This window comes from Mugil cephalus, chromosome 5, assembly GCF_022458985.1.
Source record: "Mugil cephalus isolate CIBA_MC_2020 chromosome 5, CIBA_Mcephalus_1.1, whole genome shotgun sequence".
In the NCBI taxonomy this organism is placed as follows: Eukaryota; Metazoa; Chordata; class Actinopteri; order Mugiliformes; family Mugilidae; genus Mugil; species Mugil cephalus.
The window spans coordinates 24901797-24923399 of NC_061774.1; the positions used below are offsets into that span (position 1 = coordinate 24901797).

Below are 21603 nucleotides of genomic sequence, written 5' to 3' on the forward strand. Positions count from 1 at the left end.
ATGAGTTAATACTTTTAGCATTTTTAAAAAGCTATACATCTAGTAGCAGTGGAAAACGAGTAAAAAAACTGTTTAGCGTTTATTTGTATGCCGAATATAAAATGCCATCATTAGTAGTGTAAACTGTGTCTTTAATTAACTAACAGTTGTGTTTTTACTCGCTGTTTATCAAGAAAACCTAAAATTACAGGATTTTCCCATTGGATTCTGAGTAACTTTCTGTCGTGGCAAGATTACCTCCACGACTTAAACTTTTTTTCTGATTAAAAATAGCAATTAATATTTTTGTGAATGCATTATTTTTGTTGGTATTATTATTGATAATATTTTGTAACAACTTCACTTGTCGTAAAACCTCAATCAGAGACGGTACTAGGTTTTACGGTAAAAGGAGGCGGGGCTAAGCCTTAACCAGGAAGTTTACAACGCCGCTCCGTGTTTACACATGTCTGCACTTTCACGTGGAGACGATTTTCACTGTTAAATCATGTCTTCGAAGAAAAATAAAAGCAAATCGAAGAGGGCGAGTGAAGGGGACGGTTCCCTGTTCCTGAAGGAGGGCTCCGGTGACTCCTCGGGTCTGCAGACGCCTGGCTCCGATGGGAGAAGCGGCAAAAGTTCAGACTGCAACACGTTCACTGTCATGGATTTCATTGAAAAGGGTAAGAATTTCAAGAATTTAGGACGTTTAGCGGTTCAACAAGCAAGAAACGTGTAGCAAAAAGATGGGAGATCTGTCAGCATCCGGCAGCATCAGTTGTTGCACTCACCGATGCTGCCGGATGCTGGTCCAGATGTTTCCTTTCTTTAAATGAGGCAGATTGGATTTAAAATTAGAGGCTGTGCATCAAGGTGAGTCCTCCACCCACTACTCTAACATCCACACAGTGGTTTCAATAAAGGATCAACCCATCTTCTGTGTTATATCTTTGTGTTTCTTTCTTCCAGCAGTGGAAACGCATTGAAATAAACCATATGCACTTAAACATTGAGAGATATTTTCTTGACCTGTCTAATCAGATTTCTGAATCCCAAATTAGAAACATGGTCTCAGTTGTTTCTAAAGTAACGTGCATTTTGCTCAGGTCACTGTCACCCTAACGGGCGTGATAGTATCTTAAATAAATCTGAAAGGGCCAGGGGTCAGTAAGTAGAAAGGCCAATTTATAATTCATTTTCATTTTTAGTTTTTTGGGAGAGAAAACAATCTCCGGATCTTTGCATCTTTAGTTGAAGTTTTAAGTTTCCACAATGTCCTTTTTTAAACTATTGCACGAGACAAGGTTGTACATCCTAAAACTCTTAGTGTCAGTGCACTGGATCGATTTCCTTCGACTGTTTGACTCTTTCTTATTTATCAAATTTGTGAAACCAGACCTTGACAAACGTGTGAAAAACCACGTGTTTAAAACTTTAACTTTTAAATTATTTAACATTTAAAACAAAATGTGATGCTACAGTTGACTCATCCAGGTATTAAGAAGGCCGAGCATCACCTGGACATGCTGCGCATTTTGCATTAAAATGTGTGTTTAATATTTTTCTTGACTGATCATCAGATTTTTGATAAATTTTCCTCACAGCTGATGACAGGACACCCAAAAGCTGCAGGTCGACTTTGGCTCAACTCGGCCTCAATTCGATGAAGTCAGCCGGCGTTTGCATCGGGAGACCGGTGCTGCTGACGAGTCCCACGGGACGACAAGAGGTAGCCCGCTCTCTTTCCTTTTCCTCTCTTTACCTTTATCTGACAGCTAATTATCTGTGTTTTTTATTTTTATTCATTTCACTTCTTCCCTCCGCCAGGTTTGCTTGGGTTGGCCCGTCGCCTCGTTTCCGGGAGGAAAAGTCGGCCTCCAGAAGTGTGCGCAGAACAACTTGAGAGTGAAGTCGGGGGACGAGGTGACGCTACACCCGCTGACAGGTCCTGTGCTTCAGGCTGCAGAGGTGATCCTCTCTAACAGGTGAAGTCTGTCCGACTTTCATTAGCAAGTCAAGAGAAAACTAAGAAAAAGTCTAAATAAAAGATTAATCCATTATTAGAAATGTGTCAGTTCTTCTTAGAAAGATAAAACAACAATTGTCTTAATATAATAATAAAACCTAATTTATGGAAATCTGCAAGATCAGTTGTTCATTACTTTTGTACACGTTCATAACGCTAATTCTGTATTTTCTTTGATTACACTGTGTATTTTATTTTACTGGATAATACATATTTTTGATTTTATTTTAATCTAATATTATTTTATTTTGTCATTCTTTTTCTCTTATGGTTTTTAAGAGTTATTATTATGTGCAGCTAAGCAACTGTGACCAAGTAATTTAACCAAGTCTAAGTAAATACTGACATCTGCTGGTCGCAGCTTGCAACTGCAATTCAAATTCCAAAATAAAAATGTTCTGTTGATCCTCAACTTTTTATTTTTAGGTCAAAAGACGACACATTAGACACGGACGACTTTAAGAACTTCCTTCTGAGGTCTTTGGGTGAGTTTGGACTTTATAAACATGGCAGTAGGGGGCACACGTGTGATTTTGTCCTCAGAGCCTAAATAAGCTCCTTTGATTCTAACCATTCATGCCTCTTATTCAGCATGGTGAACCCACACTTTATTACCATTCTTTCGCTGAAATAACCACTGTCTGTCTTGCACCAGACGGGAACGTCGTCCTACCAGGAAACGTCCTCTCACTGAGCTACTTCGGCCGCTCGTGCAGCCTCCTGGTCGAGACCATAAAAGGAGAGGATGGCGCCACCCTCCAGAGACCGGCTCCTCTCCAGGGGTCGGGCCCCGACAAAGAAGAGTCCTCTGTGATGGAATCCACGTCGGCCGACCTCTCGCTGCAGCTCAGCATGCTGACCGTGGATGACAACGATGAGGAGGCCTCATGCGCGCCCGGTCCGGCCTCCAGCACCCCGCTCCGACCGGCCCACCTCCTTTCACTCTCCTCGCCCACAGCTCCTTCCTACAACTCCCAGAATCCCTCAGAAGGGGAGACTCCTGTCAGTCCAGACAGTTCACTCAGCACAGAGCAGCTAGAGAAGGTGTCTGTAGCTCCACCTGCTGGTGCTTTGGGTACTGACACCTTCTACTGCATCTCATGCTCCACCAAGGTCAGTTTTAGAGGCAGAGCAGGGCAGGCAGATCCGGATGCAGAAGCTAAAAGTTCGAAGGTCACGTACAGCATGATCGGAGGCCTCAGCAGCCAGTTGGATGCCATCAGAGAGACGATTGAACTTCCTCTGAAACACCCCGAGCTGTTTTCCAACTATGGTAGGTCACCTTGTATGACAATATTTAAAAAAAAAAAAGTCTTTGACCAGCATTAAAAATACCAAACATCTAATTTCTAAACAGGGATCCCACCTCCGAGAGGGGTTCTTCTGTACGGCCCGCCAGGGACAGGGAAGACCATGATTGGACGAGCCATAGCCAACGAGGTCGGAGCTCACATGGTGGTGATAAACGGCCCGGAGATCGTGAGCAAGTACGGCCGTGTTCGATAACCTGGCGTCATTTTTCTCACCTCTTTTGAGGAAAGCAGATTTGTCAACTTAACGAGACGCGCTGTGTTGTGTCTTTGCAGGTTTTACGGTGAGACTGAGGCGAGGCTGAGGCAGATATTCACCGAGGCGTCTCAGTGGTTTGTCAATCCCCCCGGCTCTTCTCATAAATTAGTGCTGAATGACTCAATTTACCTTCACAGAGAATGTTGAGATGTATGATGTGATCTATAATTTTTAACCTTCCTCTCACTCGTTGGATTTTCCCTTCATGTCTCTGGTTTGACAGGCAGCCTGCGATCATCTTCATCGATGAGCTCGATGCTTTGTGCCCGAAGCGGGATGGAGCTCAGAACGAGGTGGAGAAACGAGTGGTCGCTTCTCTCCTGACTCTGATGGACGGGATCGGTTCGGTGAGTATCTGAGGGTCTGGGCCTCCCTGAGCAGACTGAACAGAATGCGTTCAGGTACGGATGCACCAAACCAAAACCAAAGAAGTTGAGTCTGGATACAAAGACCTGCACTTAAACACACCTCAAAGACCTCAGCCAATGGCCAGCTTGTACATACGTGAAAGGAAATAACTCCTCTTACTACAACCATCATACAGAGCTGAATTATGCTTTAAAACCTAAGCTTCAAACGCTTATTTTGACTATAAAAATGTCCTAAAATGTCCTGTGAGTGAGTGTTTTTGCCCATTTTTCCATAAAACCTGGCAAATTTCAGCATGTGGCAGTTATTTCTGATTAACTGCACGTTATAAAAGTGTAATAACCCGCAGGGGGAGACACAGGTGAAATTACCGTAACGATGCCACATTTGCTGTAAAGTGCAATCAGCTTTCACAAACCGTGGTGTAATTACGGTAATGCAAAGTGCACTTGTGCAAATGTGTGGGGGGGAGGGCGAAACTGGGAATTTTGGTATCGATCCGATACCAAGTAAATACAAGGCTAGTATCAGCGGTACCGATGCTTTTTATTTGTAGTGCCATGATCATTGAATAAATTAGTAATTCTGACATTTGTTAGTTTATTATAATTATAATAAAACACTGGACAAATATTTAGGTGAATAAACCTAATTACGATATAATCTAATTCTAATTATGAAACAGTATAAAAATTAAATAATTCCACTTTTACTGCACACAGAAAAAAAAAGTCATTAGTGCAAAATAAGAAAAAGGAGCAATTTAATATTAATATGATATAAAGTTAGTAACAAAGTTAGTAACTGCTCAGAGAGGGAAATGTTGGCTCATTAATTTTCCATCAAATAAGTCCATCTGCCTCCCGTGTATTTGTCTTCTCTTTCGACTATCGACACATTTCAATAACAGCATCAGTTCCAGATGTGTGATGCTGCTGTTGGGATTTCAGGGTCAAACTCTGTCCATATCCACATTTTACTACGGGTGGAGAGTGAGAAGCTCACAGACTTGATAGAAGCTGCACTCACCTGAACTCAGTGAGGAGTAACTTACTGGGCTTATAGAAGAGAAACTGGAACAAAAGAATCGATCTCATCATTAAGTATCGATCGCGATACTTGATCTTGGTATCGATATTAAGATCGATACGCCCGGACCTGTTAAGTGATCTTTAATCATCCTCGATATTGTTCTGGAGATATTTGTGTCTCTCGACATTTGCCACTGTTCGTGAGTTCTTCTTCTCGTTCACTCCTTCACCAGTCAGATCTCTCCTGCTGATCCCATCTGCTTCAGATTCAACGAGCTGAATCGGTCAGAAAAGCCCCTAGAGGTGCGACTAGAGCCGCTTATCGAGTGGCTCCGTGTGTCACGGCCCAAATAATGACGAATCCTTTCCATGTGGTCCCTTATTAGCATTTAATCCAGCACTATTTGAAGTGGACATGCAGACACGTTTGCCTCATCACCTGCTTCAAAATGCAAACAACGCGCTTATAATTTTACCTGTTTTCCAGTTTCTTTTGTTAATTATTCCGTCTTAAAACAGGTGGACGCGTCTCCGCTTTATTCTGTCAGTACAACAGTTTCCAACGAGGTCAGCATTACATTGAAATGACGGCTACAAACACCTCAGTCCATGTGAATGGAGAAGCTCAAATGAGTTGACCTGTTTTGGGAGTATTGTGAGATATGATGAGGGGAAAGTTATGTCAGAGCTGTGTTCGTGTGCGATGCAGAATGCTGGAGAATGACAGCAAGTGACATATGTCACAAGGAATCTGAGAAGAATCTGTCAGAGTTTTTGGCTTTGACACCTGAAGGTAAAAGAAATAAAATAGAGGACGACCCAGGACCACCTGGCGTCGCACAGACGAGGGAGAAATGAAATCTATTAATCAGACGAGGGGAGATGTCCAGAAAGTGGGAGTTTGTTTTGATTTCCAACAAGGTCGGCGTCACATTGACCACCGCTTGTTCTGCAACCCACACCACTCCCAGACTTTGACTTTCCAAAGCCTCCATCAGGACATGTCCTCATTGGAAATGCAGACTGTCATGCAGAAACCATCTCCGCGCGCTGGACGCCCTTCAGACACCGTGGGTTGAGTCTCCCGAGTGTCGTTTGTCCTCTCCGTTAGTGTCTGATGAGAAAAAGGATGATGATGATCCCCCTCCGCCACACACACGTCTCCCCCAAAGGGAGCCTGGGAAACAAATCACCCGAGCCCGTTAGATGCCGATTTACCATAACTTTGTCAGGAAAGTGTATCTCCATGTCCTAAAGGCAGCGAAACCCACATGTGGATGGGTGATATTACACAGATGCACCCCCTCCCCATCCCCACCTCCACCCCCACCCATCCCATCCCATCCCATCCCGATCCTGCCTGTTCTCCAGACCATCAGTGCTGATTGGTTTGTGGAATGTGGAGAAAGCACTTCCTGCTCCTCGGCATTCTTGCTTGCAGTGTAATTTATTTGTGTTTCTCTTCTCCCCGCTGTATTAAAAAATAAAAAAAAAAAAATAAGTGGAAAAAAATATTCCTCATCTTGCAAGCAGACCACCCCATAAATCCCTGCGCAGAGCCAAGTTTAGCATCAGGCCCGGGGTCAGGACTCCGCTAAAGCTTGGAAAAAGTTTGTTAAGCGCACGAAAAAGAGAGCTGTGGTCGTGAAGTTATAACAGGCGGCCTGGAAACGTGATACTCACCGAGGATTCGCATGTAATTTAATGTGTAGCCGACGCAGCACATTTGGCAGCGGCGGATTTACGGTTTATCGTGTTTTATTTTTAGACTTTTATTTCAGTAGAGTTTGAAACCGTGTTAATGAATAAATGGCTCAATTTCAGCAGTTTCCCCAGGGAATAAAACAATCTGCTGACAGATAATACAAATAAATAAAATGTAAAATAAAATGCATGACAAAATCAAAAGATAATATGCTTATATATAAAATAAACAATAAAACATATCTTAAAGTCTAATATTTGCTTAGGGAAGCTAATGCAAGTACTATTTGTTAAAATCCACTAGTCTTATTGAGTGCTCTGGCTGCAGCTTTGTAAATAACCTGGAGCTGATTTAACACCTGCATAATAATCTGAAACTTTCCTGTCCTTCCAGGAGGGTCACTCCGGTCAGCTGTTGGTTTTGGGGGCCACGAACCGGCCCCATTCTCTCGACCCCGCCCTGCGCAGGCCCGGACGCTTCGATAAGGAGCTAGAGGTACGTATCAGCCTTTAACTGTGTGACGTACAATCGACTGTAGGATTCCCAAAGAGAGGTTTTGAAGCTCAGTGTGGTGTCTGTGGCGGCCGCCATCTTGGCTTCTCCTGAGTCTAACTATGGAAACAGATAGAAACCTACGGGTACCTCCACTTGTCACTTAAAGCAGCCACACCCTAAATTATGCATATTTCTAATTTCCTGATATAAAAAAAAATAAAGGTGGTCATAAGTTGAGAAATTATCCATTGAGACCAAAACAGTTTTTTGTACAAGACTGAAAACATGTTTATTTCTGTGGTAACGTTTGGATATTTTAATATATTTTAATATGAGGACCTGATAGACTGTATAAAATATGAATGACGCTCCTCCATTTCCTCCCATTCGTCAAACTGATGCTAGAATTCAAAGGATACGTGGCAGACTCACTTGCCTTGTTGCTAAATACTGACACAGACAGAATTGTCCATCCGTGGGGAGAAGAAAATGACGTGTACTTTATTGTTTAAGTTTTAGCCCCAAGTCCCATCCAATAACATGGAGGGGTGGAGCTTATGACCTATACTGCAGCCAGCCAACTTCTGGGTCTGAGTAATGAAGCCCATGTGGAAGTGCATAAAATTGCAGTTCATGAAGTGGCCACTTGAGGCTCCAAAATCTCCATAGACCCCCATGTTAAAAACTTTACAGTATAATTAAACATGTTTACCGTCTGGTTTATTTTGTATTTAGCTGTACAGGTTCGGATTTTTTTTTTAACTCATTCATTTTTTATTAAGGTCTAAAATTCTGCATAATTAAGGGTGTTCCCTCTTTGAGTGACAGGTGGTAGCCTGAGCTAACAGGTAGTGGAGAGTTGGGTGGGCGGGTCTGAACGTCCAGGCTGCTTTAGCTCCGCAACAACACAACCTCCATGTTCATATTTGGAGTATCCGAGTGTGTAAAGGAAGTAAATTTCACCCAACATGGCGACTGTAGGCTCCGCCCACTTCGGGCTTCATTTTCGAGGTTCAGAATCCAATGGGTGACTTCATGATGGGTTTGTCTAAACAGGGAATGATGTACAGTCTATGAGGGGGACTGATTCACACTTCTTCTAGTGGCCACTTCAAGAACTGCAGTTCCTCAATCATGGAGGTTGCGTAGTAGAACACCGTAGCCAAAGTAGATTGCTGTGTTGTGTACATTGTTAGTGTTGGTTCTTTATCTGACCATTTTAGAGGATAGTTACACAACGTTTTAAAGGGTTCTCTCTGTTCTGTCTCGATTCCTCGTACCAATAGTAAATGCAACTTGCTCTTCTATGATCTCATGTTGTTGGCAGGTGGGAGTTCCTGGTAGCGGCGAGCGTGCAGATATTTTGCAGAAGCAGCTGAGTTTTGTACCGTGCAGCGCCACCGCCGAGGAGCTGACGCAGCTGGCGGACGCCGCTCATGGATACGTGGGGGCGGACCTCGCAGCTGTTTGCAAAGAAGCAGGCGAGTAAACAGCGTCACGCAGAAAATTAAAATGCTCTTTTTTGTTTAGTTCATCCAAAACAGAATAGAAGAATAGAACAGAACGCACTTTATTGTCGTTATACAGTGTATAACGAGATCGGAGAGCTTCTCCATATCAATGCAAACTCAAAGTATTATACAACATATTGCAAAAGGTGCTATTTACTTAATATATATATATATATATATATATATATATGGTTAATATAAAAAGAAATTTTACCAGGATTGCACATTTTGTACATATTGCACATATTGCACTGCAGCATTAGCGTCAAGAACATCATATATTATATTAATGGATTGTTGCAAGTGATAGAAAAAAAAAGACTTAAAGTAGATGAAATGAAGAAATGAAGACAATTACGGTTTTTGTTTATTTTTGATACATTTTTTCATATTTAAACATATTTAAACTGCCATTTCTGTGATGTCAATAGTACTGCGACTGGTTACCGTAATAACTGTAGTCTGCGTGCATCATTATTTTTCTTATTCATCAAGCTAAAAGTGGGGACACTCTTGGGGTTAGCTGTAGCTGGGGGTGACAGGTCAGCCGAAACGGGGACGTCTGGTCACCCTGCAAATCTTCTCAATAATGTCGCTTCATTTTTCGGATCTTTCCATCTTCACCACTTCGCCTCGCAGTGCAATCAAATACACTGGTATGCTGGTGTATTAAGAATTCGATATGAACCGGTTCACCGCCCGGCCCTAGTTAAGAGCGTCGACTCATCAGATCAGATGTCATAAAACATCTCTGCTCCCCCCTCGATTCATTTCCTCGTTGCACTTCCCGAAAACAACATCATTTGGGAAAACAAAACACAGTTGCACATGGCGGCCGGCCCAAAACTGCTCACCATCTTTTAACAGTTCGGTTTGCATCGTGGCCCAGCAAACAAATATGAATGATGGTTTGTTATTGAGCTCAAGGTACATGTTGGGCCTCGCATTGTCTTGACCTCCACCCCTGCTCCAGCGCTTCGCCCAAACCCTCAGTCCTTAGCGAATAATTCCTTCCTGAATGAGTTTCAAACAATCTTCCGAGACGTTTTCTTGGAGCGCCTCGACGTCCTTCTCGAAACGAGGACGGGTCAAACATCCTTTGATACTTGCCAGAGAGGAAGCTGGGAGTTTTTTTTTTGTGGTGTTCGGATCCCAGCGAGAACGAAACCGCCGAAACCACCACTTGTTGTGAAATTCCTGTGCCCCCTCACCCCTGCCACCACAAACCATCCCACCTCACATCCCGAGGACAAACACGTTGGCTTATGTATGTGTATATCTGCTCTGCATGTGCTTGATTGTGGGGGTTTGCGATTGTACGAGCACATGCTTATTTGTTTTTCCGTGAATGTGTGTGTGTGTGTGTGTGTGACCCCATATGCCTCCTGGGTGGTCCCGCCGCCTGGGGTACGTGGTGTATTGCCTTTCCAGCTGAGGAGGGAGCTGGGGCGGCTGTGCGGAAGCACTCCGGCAAAGAGCGTGATTTACTGTCCACAGAGGGCCAGACGTGACTGGCAGTGTTTTTCTGAGAAACCTCCTCACGCTCCTGAGGGAGACAACAACCTCTGCAACCCCGTCCGACTCATTTCCCCCCAAAATCTCCAAACCAAAATCGTTAGACAAACACAGGCCTTCGCAAATGCGCCACATGGGGATCTAACTCCGAGTGCACGTAAGGGTTTATTCCGCCTTTTTGCTTGGGTTGCCTCACATAAAATTAAAGGAAATTGCTAATGAAGTCACATGGTTGACGAACTGCTCGGTGTGATAAATCAACTGAAATATGGTTGTTTCTGAAACGCTCAGTGGACGATTCTGTAATCACTCGTGATTTTGGAAAACTCGTGATTTAGACGTCAGGCGTCAGTTCTAATGGGGCGTAGCTTTATTTTTTGGGGCCCTGTTTGGGGAGTTCAGATGTTTTTAAATGATAAGATGTTAGAAATACAGCAATCAGCCACAACATTATGACCAATGACGGGAGAAGTGAATAACATTGAAAATCTTGTGGCAATTCCATGTTCTGCTGGGAAACTTTTGGACCTGGCATTCATTCATTTGTGTGGATGTTACTTAGACATGTAGCACCCCCCTAGACCAGACCAGACACCCCCACCCCATAGCGTCTAGGTCTCCGTTTGTGCCTCCAAATGATGGGTTTTCCACTTCTATTCAAAGTTGTGCTCTTTGTAATGGCAGTTTGACCTGTGTAGTTAACGTACATCAAATTCACACGTATCAGGATTAACATGTGTCCGAAATCGTTCACTCACTACTTTCTTCACCCCCTACTTCCTATATAAGGTTTCATTATACAGTGAGCTCAAGCCCAGCGTCTTTCAGACACTACACAATATCATCGTTTGATGCGTGGTTAGCGATGTCACTGCTGTCACATCATTACGTGGCTCATCTGGTTATCACATTATAATTTACACATTAATAAAACGTGATGATTTTGTGAACAAATATATGTGATGTTCATGCATTAAAAAACTAAAAGAACATAGCAATAGAGAGGTAATGCCTGATGGGATATCCACCACTCGGTTACTACTTTTTGCAATGCATTATGGGAAATTTTGAGTCCCCTATGCAGGGAATTTGATCGGACACCACTGTAAAAATGGCGTTCGTGGGCAATTTCGGACACAGCCACTATGACCATCCTTACTTTTCATAGTAAGGATGTTAGCCAGGTCAACACCTTGTGCTGTTTTCCATGTTTTTTTGTTTCTTTTGAGTTGTTCCTAAGGCGTTTTTGTGTGTGTCTGTGACTGAATGTAAGAAGTATCATTGGCAGGTTGGAGTAGATAACTGTAAGGTCGACTCCAAGGGTCACAAATGAGTAGTATGGAGCTCCACATGTTAGTTCAGTTTAATAAAATGCCGACAACTCTCTCAACCCCAACCCTTTTTCCACCTCATTCTTTGTTGTGCAGCATATTTAATGCGTCTAGATTCTAATTGTACTCTTCTGTTTATGAGTAAAGATCCAAACCGTCACCAGCCCACATTCCTTGGTTACACGTAATAACAAAACACACACACACACACACACACACACACGTACCCAAAAAGTCGCTAACTGTTTTTTCCTCCATCGCTTTCACTGAAAGGAACAAAAGCCGAAAGAGGCACAAAAACACATCGAGTTCGGAACTGCAGTTGTTTCCTTGTGCCGCTCAGGTAACAATGAGCCGCCGGGGAAGCGTCCACTCCGACGCGCCGCTTCCTGAAAAATAAAAAAAAAAACGAGGGGACGCATCTCGGGCGACTGCGGCGCGGTCGGGTCACGCAAGAGATCCACACCTTTGCACAACAGCTGCGGCAGAGCAGACACGCACACATACGAGAAAAAGGACGCTGAGGTTTGGGTTTCACATCCTGCCTTTAATACAATACCACCCTGCTTATAGATCGAATACGACGATTTGAATCAGCCTGAGGGAAGGATGACAAGGCCAAGTGACCACATGTCCGTTTTTCTTTTTTTTTTTTTCCTGGTATGGAAATCTTGATGTCATCAGGAAGGTTTTTTGTTTGTCCAGCTCAGAGCCGCGCCGAGGCCCCAGAAACAACTTCTTGACGACAGATGTGTTATATAATCGGCACTTAATTACAGCTGATCACGGATCGGCCGTGCAACCAGACCTATTAAAGTCCGTTTCATGCAGGTCACCTCAAATCCCCTCTAAGCCTCGGCCGAGCGCACAAATTATTACAAACGTCTGCGCTTTACATCATGAGCTCCGGTCGAGGGAATCCAGGGTGAACGCTGTGATCCCTTAATGAAGGGGAAGGAGTTTTAAACCTGGAGAGAGAGAGGGGGAAAAAAGAGAAGGCGCCGCTTTGCTTATCTTTAGATAGACGTACACCTGGACTGAAAAAATAGTTTATGATGAGGATTTGATTAAAAACAAATCAAAGTAAAGTTCAGAGGTCATTGAGCATTGATGTTGTAGTCTGTCTTTTCTCACTAAAGACACAGATGAGAGGAAAAGCCAACTTGAAATCAAGGTATTTGTCGGCCACGAGTTTCTGCACTTTTTGGCCGGAGTGATCATTCTTCTTAAACATATTCCTTCATTTGGTATTTAGAGGTTCGTCGTGATGCCAGACGTTTTCCATCTGTGTTCTTCTTCTGAGCCGGGACTGAATAGAGTAGCCCCTCTTCACCTGTGTACACCGATCAGGCATAACATTAGAACCAGCTTTCTATTGTGCGGGGCTCCCTCGTGCCCACAAAACATAATAAATGTACAAATATGGACGACGGAACTTCTCCTCTAGAGTGAAGCCAAAGCAAGTAGAGCTCCCCCTGGTGACTGGCTGCAATATAGGTCGTAAGCTCCACCCCCTCGTCATAACATGGCTGCATGAAACTGCCGTGATGTCATTTACACCGCGTCAAGCCACGCGCAAAACCGTAAGACTAGAACAACAACAGACGAGAGGACACAGGCTGCAAAAAGACGCCGTTTGAGGGTAGGCTTATGGTTGCTAACGCTAGCTTGGTAGCCTTTACATTGTATAATAATGGCTGCAGGCTAGGTTTTAAAAAGTGGTGGGGTCAGGTCTTGTGTTTATTTACAGTCTGGTCGGCCGTCGCTTTAGTGTCGCTTTGGCTCGCTTGGAACCAGGGCTGAGGCGATACCAAAATAGTACCTGGTACTAGGTGCTACGTGCTAGTGGAAACACACAAATACCGTCCCGTACCGTGCCGGTGGAAATGTGCCAATAATGGCGACCATCTGTTGCCATGCCAGTCACTCTCTGAGAATTGTTAAAAAAATATTTAACAATAATAATTACAGTGTATAATCCATCATTCTGTTGTAACTGGTGGAGATAGCGCTAATAGCTAGAGTGATTCTGAAGGAAACGTGGTGGGGTCATTGGCTCTAACCTCACCAAATGGCACCGCCCACATCCCCAGGAAAATAGTGTCTGTTTGGCCAATGCAAAGAAGTAGGGACATGTCCATATTTATACAGAGTCTAGACTACAAAACAGTTGTGACTCATCAAATAATGGTCATGGGCTTTCTGAAGGTGAACTGTAGTGTCGGGTAATTGGATGCTGTTAGTGGGTTGGCTTTGGGTCCTATGGGTTGAAGGGAGGGACCTCTGTGGATCATCCCACAGATACTTGATGAGTTTGGGATCCAGTGAATTTGGAGGTCAGGTCAACACCTTGTGTTGTTCTTCATTTGAGTTGTGTTCGTGTGTTTTCCTGTGTCAGGCTGCATCCTGCTGGGGATGACTCAAGTAGTGTCAATGCCATGGGGGTGTCCGGTCTGGTCTAGAGTGGTGCTACATGTCCAAAGGTTTCCTGGTCCAACACTGACAAGTTGATCAGTGTTATTTACTCATTTATTTACCTCTCAGTGGTCATAATGTTGTGGCTGATTAGTGTATTTAATATTCCTGCACATTATACTGGTGCTAGTGTGCACTATTAATCCGAATAAATGCTCAAATAGAATAAAAATGCCTCATGTGGCCACTTGAGTCAGAACAGACTGACCTGATCAGAATGAGAAGGGCTGGTGTCAACCTGTGAGAGTCCATTCAAGATGTGTTTGGATAGGCTTTAATGTACATTGTCAACACAAATGGAATCAAGATAAATTAAAGCTAAAAATAAAAACGTCTTTTCTTGGAGGACGCTGCGTAAAAAGCTCTTCCTCCGTCTGCTTGTGTGTTTCTTTATAGTTGGTAGGAAATTATTAGCGCCCAACAACCATGTAAACACTTGGTCTGATTGTTTCATTCTGGTCCGAACGAATGTTTCTGGGCATGTTTTGCTCGACGTGGGCTAAACATCAGGTGACGGGTTTCCAGGAGGGACAGAAACCTGGAGGCTGAAAAACAAGCAGTTGTTTAAACAAGTGTTTGAAACGATGAACAAAGCTGGGATCCATGTGGGCTGCAGCGTTAAAAACACGGAAACATTGTGGTCATCTGTTGAATGAATTCGGTGTTGTCAATAAAGTTGTGTAAACACTTCTGCTGTTATATTTCCGCCATGTTCGCGTTCAGAATCATTTTGTGGAAAAAAAAGAAATAAAGGTTTATTGTTATTAAAGTTTGGGAGCTTGTAAACACATGTGTCTGATCGGATCTTATCAGAGTTTATTCAGCGTTCACGTAAACAGACTCTCTAATGAGAATGGTTTCAATCCGCTGCAGAAACACTGTTCATGTAAACACTGAGTCTAAGGCCGGGGTTAGAAATATCTGTCTATCCATCTGTCCGTCCGTATATTTATCTGTCCATCCATCCATTTATCTATTCCTATATCCATCCATCCATCCATCCATCCATCCATCCATCATTTATTTGTCTATTTATCATCCATCCATCCATCCATTTATCTATTCCTATATCCATCCATCCATCCATCCATCATTTATTCATCCATTTATACATCCATCCATCCATTTATCTATTCATCCATCATTTATTCATCCATTTATCCATCCATCCATTTATCTATTCATGTATCATCCATCCATCCATCCATTTAACTATTCATTTATCCATCCATCATTTATTCATCCATCCATCCATCCATCCATCATTTATTCATCCATTCATCGATTTATCATCCATCCATCCATCCATCCATCCATCCATCCATCCATCCATCCATCCATCCATTCATTAATCTATTCCTATATCATCCATCCATCCATCCATCCATCCATCCATCCATCCATCCATTCATATGTCATCCATCCATCCATCCATCATTTATTTGTCTATTTATCATCCATCCATCCATTCAGTCATTCATTTATCCATCCATGTATTCATTCTTTCATCCATTTATCTATTCATCCATCCATCCATCCATCCATCCATCCATCCATCCATCCATCCATCCATCTATCCATCCATCATTTATTCATCCATTCATCTATTTATCATCCATCCATCCATCCATCCATCCATCCATCCATCCATCCATCCATCCATTCATCCATCCATCCATCCATCCATCCATCCATCCATCCATTCATTAATCTATTCCTATATCATCCATCCATCCATCCATCCATCCATCCATCCATCCATCTATTCATATGTCATCCATCCATCCATCCATCATTTATTTGTCTATTTATCATCCATCCATCCATTCAGTCATTCATTTATCCATCCATGTATTCATTCTTTCATCCATTTATCTATCCATCCATCATTTATTCATCCATTCATCTATTTATCATCCATTCATCTATTTATCATCCATCCATCCATCCATCCATCCATCCATCCACTGGCAGCGTTTGCATCCAAATAAAAGTAAAAGATATTAATTATTTAAATTATCGTCCGTTCTTTCAGTCACTGTTTATCACATTGGTTTCTGGTCATATATGTAATTCTTTGTCTTCCAAATGTCCGGTGAAGATGATAAGAACACGGTGTCTGTAGTGGGACAAATGAGTCCGAATGAATACGTAGTTCTTGCAAAAATGAAAGCATTGCATCACTTGTTATTGCTGCAGGATAATAATCACCCGCTCCCCTCAAGCTAAAGTGTAGCTGCTCTAAATGAGGACATCTAGTGGTCGAATGTTATATGACTGAGGGAGTAAACAGTGAAACTCAGCTGCCAGCAGTGAATGCACCATTATATAAGCAAACAGGACAGACGGGCTGATCAGAAACCCACCGACAAGTAAAGAAAAAGTAAAACTGTGCTTTAATAATTTCCTCTCATATATTTATTTATTTCAAATATTATAGTACAATAGGGCAATGTGCAATTTCCACTTTTAATTTACATTCATATACAATAGGGCTACGTACAATCTACTCCAACACTCTACACTTTCTTACACTTGGGGCAACAACAATCAGCACCTGTCACTTTACTCCTGGTACGATGCACTTTTACCCACAATGAGCAACCCCCGATACCTTGTTATTTATACTGTTGTACGTGTGTTCTGTGTCAAATATCATACACTACAGATGGAAACTAGCCTCTGGTGTATTTACATGTTTTTTTTTTCATTAATATGAACTGTCCCAACAAAGAAAGTAAAGTTATTTCAGCAGTTACAAAGTTGGGATTTTACAAGTTTAGGAGACAAACTCACAAAAGTAAAAGCTCTTCTGCCTCTTTTCACTTGTGAATGGATCAAACCCGCTGCTCCTCAGAACTTTTTTTTTTTTTTTCTGTCTGCATCTGAGGAGGACGTGGCTTTCGTCATAGTTTCGTGCAGGCTGACAGATTTATGTACACGTTAAAGTGATCTGCTGGACTATGTTAGTCACAGCAGAAGAATGCACTGCCCGCACGCCAGTAACTCTGTTCAGAAACATTATCCTGACAGCGCTTTTCTCTTCCACCTGACGCAGCTCCACGCCACATCATTCTGACCGGGCTTTATGTCGGACGCGTGTCAGCGCTGCACGCCGTTACAGGACGGCCTGACGCAGATTGAGCTGTTATGGAAAGACCATTTTATTGCTTGTTAGCTGCAGCGTTAGCATATCGCTGCTCTGCAGCTGAGTAAAACAGTGTTGAAGTTTTATATAAACAACGTTCGATGTGCTGTTAATGTTGTTTCTGATCACGGTTTCGTATTAGGACGTATTTAAAGGACGCAATCTGCACAAGAAGAGCCGACTTTTATTAATGGCACACGGAATTTAGCTTTACCAGTTTAATAAACCCGGTTCTCTTGGTACTAGAGAACAGCTGTAGTGCGAGTTAAATACTTTTCACACATATCTTTTTAAGGGTTTAAATGACAGGCTGCAGGAACTGACATAATTATGCAAACTATACTTTCTTTTCCGACTCTTCTGCAATAAACATGTTTTCTTATGTTCTGCTTACTCCTATGTCTCCTTTGTCGCATCCCTTTCAGCGTCTTTATTACTTGTGCAGTGACATGCTAATCTTCTTAGAGCTGATCATTTTTTGGATGGACGCGATACACATTAATGTTTTGGACCTTAGTGGTGAAGCCAGTTTACCAGTTGAGCTACGTCATGAAGTTACAGTGGTGGCTGTAGCTGCTGAGATGAGGTTACTCCATACGGTGGAAGTTGGCCTCAGACTTAGGGATGAGACGCCCGAGGAGTCGACATGTTGAAGTTGGGTTTTTCTGCTCGATGCTCTTTAGAGGATTTGGGGTTAAAGTCCTCGAGGGACCTAGAGTTTGCTGGAGGGGTTGTATATCTTCAACGGTCTGGATAACACCTCAAGATGAACAGAGATACGTCGCTAGGGAGAGTGACATCTGAAGTTCAATGCTTGGTCTGTGAATCAGTGGATGGTTGGATGGATGGACATAAAGTTCTTTTGAAACATCATTTCACTGTGGATTTTTTTCTCCTTTCTGACCGGCAGTAGTCAACCCAATGGTTGCTTCAACTTGTGACCCCCCCCCCCGATTTCATTCATTTGTAGCCACAACACCGCAAGCCACAACTTCCTTCTGCCCCAAATGGAGTCTATAAACTATGGTTCCTGCCCTCCAACTCATTTCTCCACTCTGCACCGAATAATTCTTCACACTGTTGTCTTCCTGCAGTCACTCGCCTCCCACAAGATCTAGGCTCGAGACGTCTCCTAGAGTGAGGCTGCTGTCACATGGCAGACACATGTCGTGTTCTTGCTCAATGTTGGACCAGTTACAAACTACTCAAGTTTCAAAAAACGATGAGAAACTATAAACCAGGTTTCAAAATACCACAACTATCATTTCATCTGTGCCAAACGCTGCCACTTAGACCTTAATGTTTAAAATGCACAGATTCCGGTGAGTACAGGGTGTTTTACTCATATTTAAAGATTTGTGTACTTTTTGGAGTCGTAAAGAAGGATGAAAAGGGCAAATATACTAATTCGCTGATTCAAACCATAAAGAGACGACAAACATGCGATGATGGATTTATAGCTTTCCGTAACATCGCTGACAAAGACTTCCTCCCATACGACCGCAGCGGCTGATTTCTACTGATCTGATTTCCCCAAACGTTGCACTGACCCTGTTTCCAGCTAAGCGGAGATTACACAAAACAGCTTTTCATAATGGATCCCTCTAGGTGTTTTGTGTGGTATTGGGAGCTATCATGTGGTCTAACGGAGCCTCGCAGACTCTGGGCGTCGCTCTGTCGTCCTGTTGGCTGTTCAACTGATCCCGGTGCTAGATGACTCATTTCCACAGTCTAAACAGTGCAAATTGTGTGTGCGAGTGCGCGCGCAGTGCGTCCTTGTTTGGTTTGTGCCACATCCGGACACACTGTTTACAAGCCTCTCTAAACAGGGGAAGCCCACTGGAACAAAAAGGCCCAGTAAAATTGATTATGTGGAATAATAAACAGAAAACTCTGCACTGCGCCGGCTGAAAGCTTCTCCGGTTAGCCTGTTATTTGACGGCAAAGATTGGCCCCGATATTTAGCATCCACTAACCCCAGTTTAGACTAAGCAGCCTAAATGATTTACTCAACAAATGTGCAAAGTGATTTGGGCGAATGCACTTAGTGACAATCCCCTAAACCTAAATATTCAGTGCTTTTTAACCCAAACTATTGATCTTTCCCGGCCAACAGATACAGGAAATGAGGACTGGCGGTTTCTCCGCTGTGTAGAAAGGAGCAGAGGGAAAAAAAAAAAAAAAAGAAAAAAGAAAAAACGGCTGCAAAAAATGAGTTGAGTCTTGTGTGTTTGACATAAATTCTGCAGTGGAAGACTAAATGGGCCAAACAGTGCTAAATGCTCGCTGATGTTTACAGCCGCAGCCTTGCCTTATAAAGTGCTTTTCCCAACTCGTCTGTCCTTTTAAAGACACTAAAGGAATTTGAGGACAGGTCACATAAATATCAGTCGGATCAGCATGTGAAGTTTATTTGAGGCCTCTGTTTATAAAATCCGGAAATGTGCTGCTTGTACTCCTTAACCCCTGCACTTACCTTTACCCACTGACAGCTGTGTGTGTGTGTGTGTGTGTGTGTGTGTGTTCTCTAGCATGTATTGTATGTGTGTTTGCGCCTGCACACGTTTTCCACATGTTTAGACGGTGCGAGCACATGTATTTGTCTTTGTCATCCGTGCATGTTCGTGTGTGTGTGTGTGTGTGTGTGTGTTTTTGTGTGCGCACCTCAAGAGCACATATTATTGCTGGGTTTCAGCTCCGGGAACAGATGTTGGGTATTGTAAATACAGGTGCAAGGAGTGTGCCGGAAGCCCCGGCGAGTAATGAAAACGTTCCTGCGGTTTTGTAACGCTGTAATGCCCCGAAGTATTTCGCAATCCGTTTCGAGAAGCGAGCGCTGCCGGGGTTGTTCAATACAGCGACGTAAACGTGAACTCGCGGGCCCCCGACGATTGTATTCCGTGTGGAAGCGTGGAACGCGCGGACTCTGTGGGTGATGATCTGCCGGGTCTGACGGTGGAAGCTCTGTGAGGTTTTCCCTTTTGAAGTGTGGAACTTTTAACCTCCACACACCTGATTCAGTTTGTTTTTTTTTCTGCCTCGCTGAAAGTTGTGGGAAAGTCCCAGACGTTGCGATGGATTTGTAGTCGTGTTCGTGAAGTGGCTTGGAAAAACAAGGGAGACTCTGGAGAAGTGTAGCGAGTAAAATCAACACTGTCTGACTGTTTGAATGACAAAGAGTGATCACACCAAATACTGACACTACAGAGATTTATCTTTCCCACGTTAGAAATTTATTCTCATTTCTGTCCATTAGCAAATTATTATTCCCTTGGTTTATTTTCATGATGATGGAATAGACATGTGGAGCTAAGCTACCCTGTCTTAATATTAGTATTTCAATAATGATACAACACTGATACAATTATACAACAATGGTACAAGAACAGATGCCTCACAGCAAGAAGGTTCTGGGTTTGAATCCTGGGGCCTTTCTGTGTGGGGTTTGCACGTTCTCCCTGTATGTGAGTGGGTTTTCCGGCTTCCTCCCGCCTTCCAAAGACGTGCTCGTTAGGTTAATTGGTGATTCTAAATTGGACGTAGGTGTGAACGTCTCTGTGTTGAGATGCCATGAGACAGACTGGAGACCTGTCCTCGGTGAACACCACCTCTCCAGCCCAACCGTGACCCTACAGGAGACAAGTGATTACACAAAGTGAATGAAGTGCACTCAGAGACGGCTCTGTTTGTGGTTCTGAAACAGCAACAGGCAGCAATCCATTGTTTCGGGTTCCACTGCAGCCCAGCAGACACTGTGACTTCCTTTATCTGCCTGGGGTCCAACGTCACAAACAAACGGCAACATAACACCAGAGATCGACCGACGTCATGCCTTGGCAGCCAGTGTTATGAAATCACTCTGGAAGCTACTGTGGAGACACCACTCCACACTGTGTGTCAATAACTCTTCACTTCTCTCCGTCCTGAAGCCTGACCTCTCAACAAGACCCCGACTGCCAGGACTGACGGCTTTGACGGCTTTGACGGCTTTGACGCCAGAGCGCTGCTCACAATGGAGAGCATAAAATGGCTCGAAAGATTTCCGAAACACCACACTGTGGTACCCAACAGCCCCCCGCATCCCGGATGTGCTGGTATGACCACGTCAAAAGTCTCACGATCACCATATAGATTCCATCCTTCACTTTGACCCTAAAATGGACCTGCACCAGATGGGATCGGCACCGTCAGAGGCCGAGGCCCTGACATCGGAGTGACCAAAATGATCCCGTCAACGTGCAGGAGACCTGACGATGGAGCGTGGAATTGAGGTGCAATCACAAGTGGTCACTTGAGGCATGTTTTAATGCAAGACGAGCACACATGTACTTGTAATCAGATCACCCAGGACCCGTGATAACGCCAGAGGTGAACCAGGCTTTATTTCCACTCTGTACTTTGCCCCTGGAGATCAGCGCCCCTTAGCATCTGGTTTAAACCAGCCAGTTT

The 21603-nt window shown here is 43.4% G+C and overlaps 1 protein-coding gene across 1 annotated transcript in view; it reads left to right on the top strand.

Moving 5' to 3' along the window:
* Window positions 1-426: 426 nt before the first annotated feature.
* Window positions 427-21603, top strand: part of spata5 (spermatogenesis associated 5) — a 128016-nt gene continuing 106839 nt past the window's right edge. The window contains exons 1-10 of the mRNA XM_047585385.1: window positions 427-662; window positions 1584-1708; window positions 1807-1964; window positions 2432-2490; window positions 2661-3278; window positions 3363-3492; window positions 3592-3648; window positions 3798-3921; window positions 7073-7174; window positions 8502-8655. Of these exons, the coding sequence (XP_047441341.1) occupies window positions 488-662; window positions 1584-1708; window positions 1807-1964; window positions 2432-2490; window positions 2661-3278; window positions 3363-3492; window positions 3592-3648; window positions 3798-3921; window positions 7073-7174; window positions 8502-8655 (1702 nt within the window). The 5' untranslated portion in view covers window positions 427-487. The remainder of the gene's footprint in view (window positions 663-1583; window positions 1709-1806; window positions 1965-2431; window positions 2491-2660; window positions 3279-3362; window positions 3493-3591; window positions 3649-3797; window positions 3922-7072; window positions 7175-8501; window positions 8656-21603) is intronic.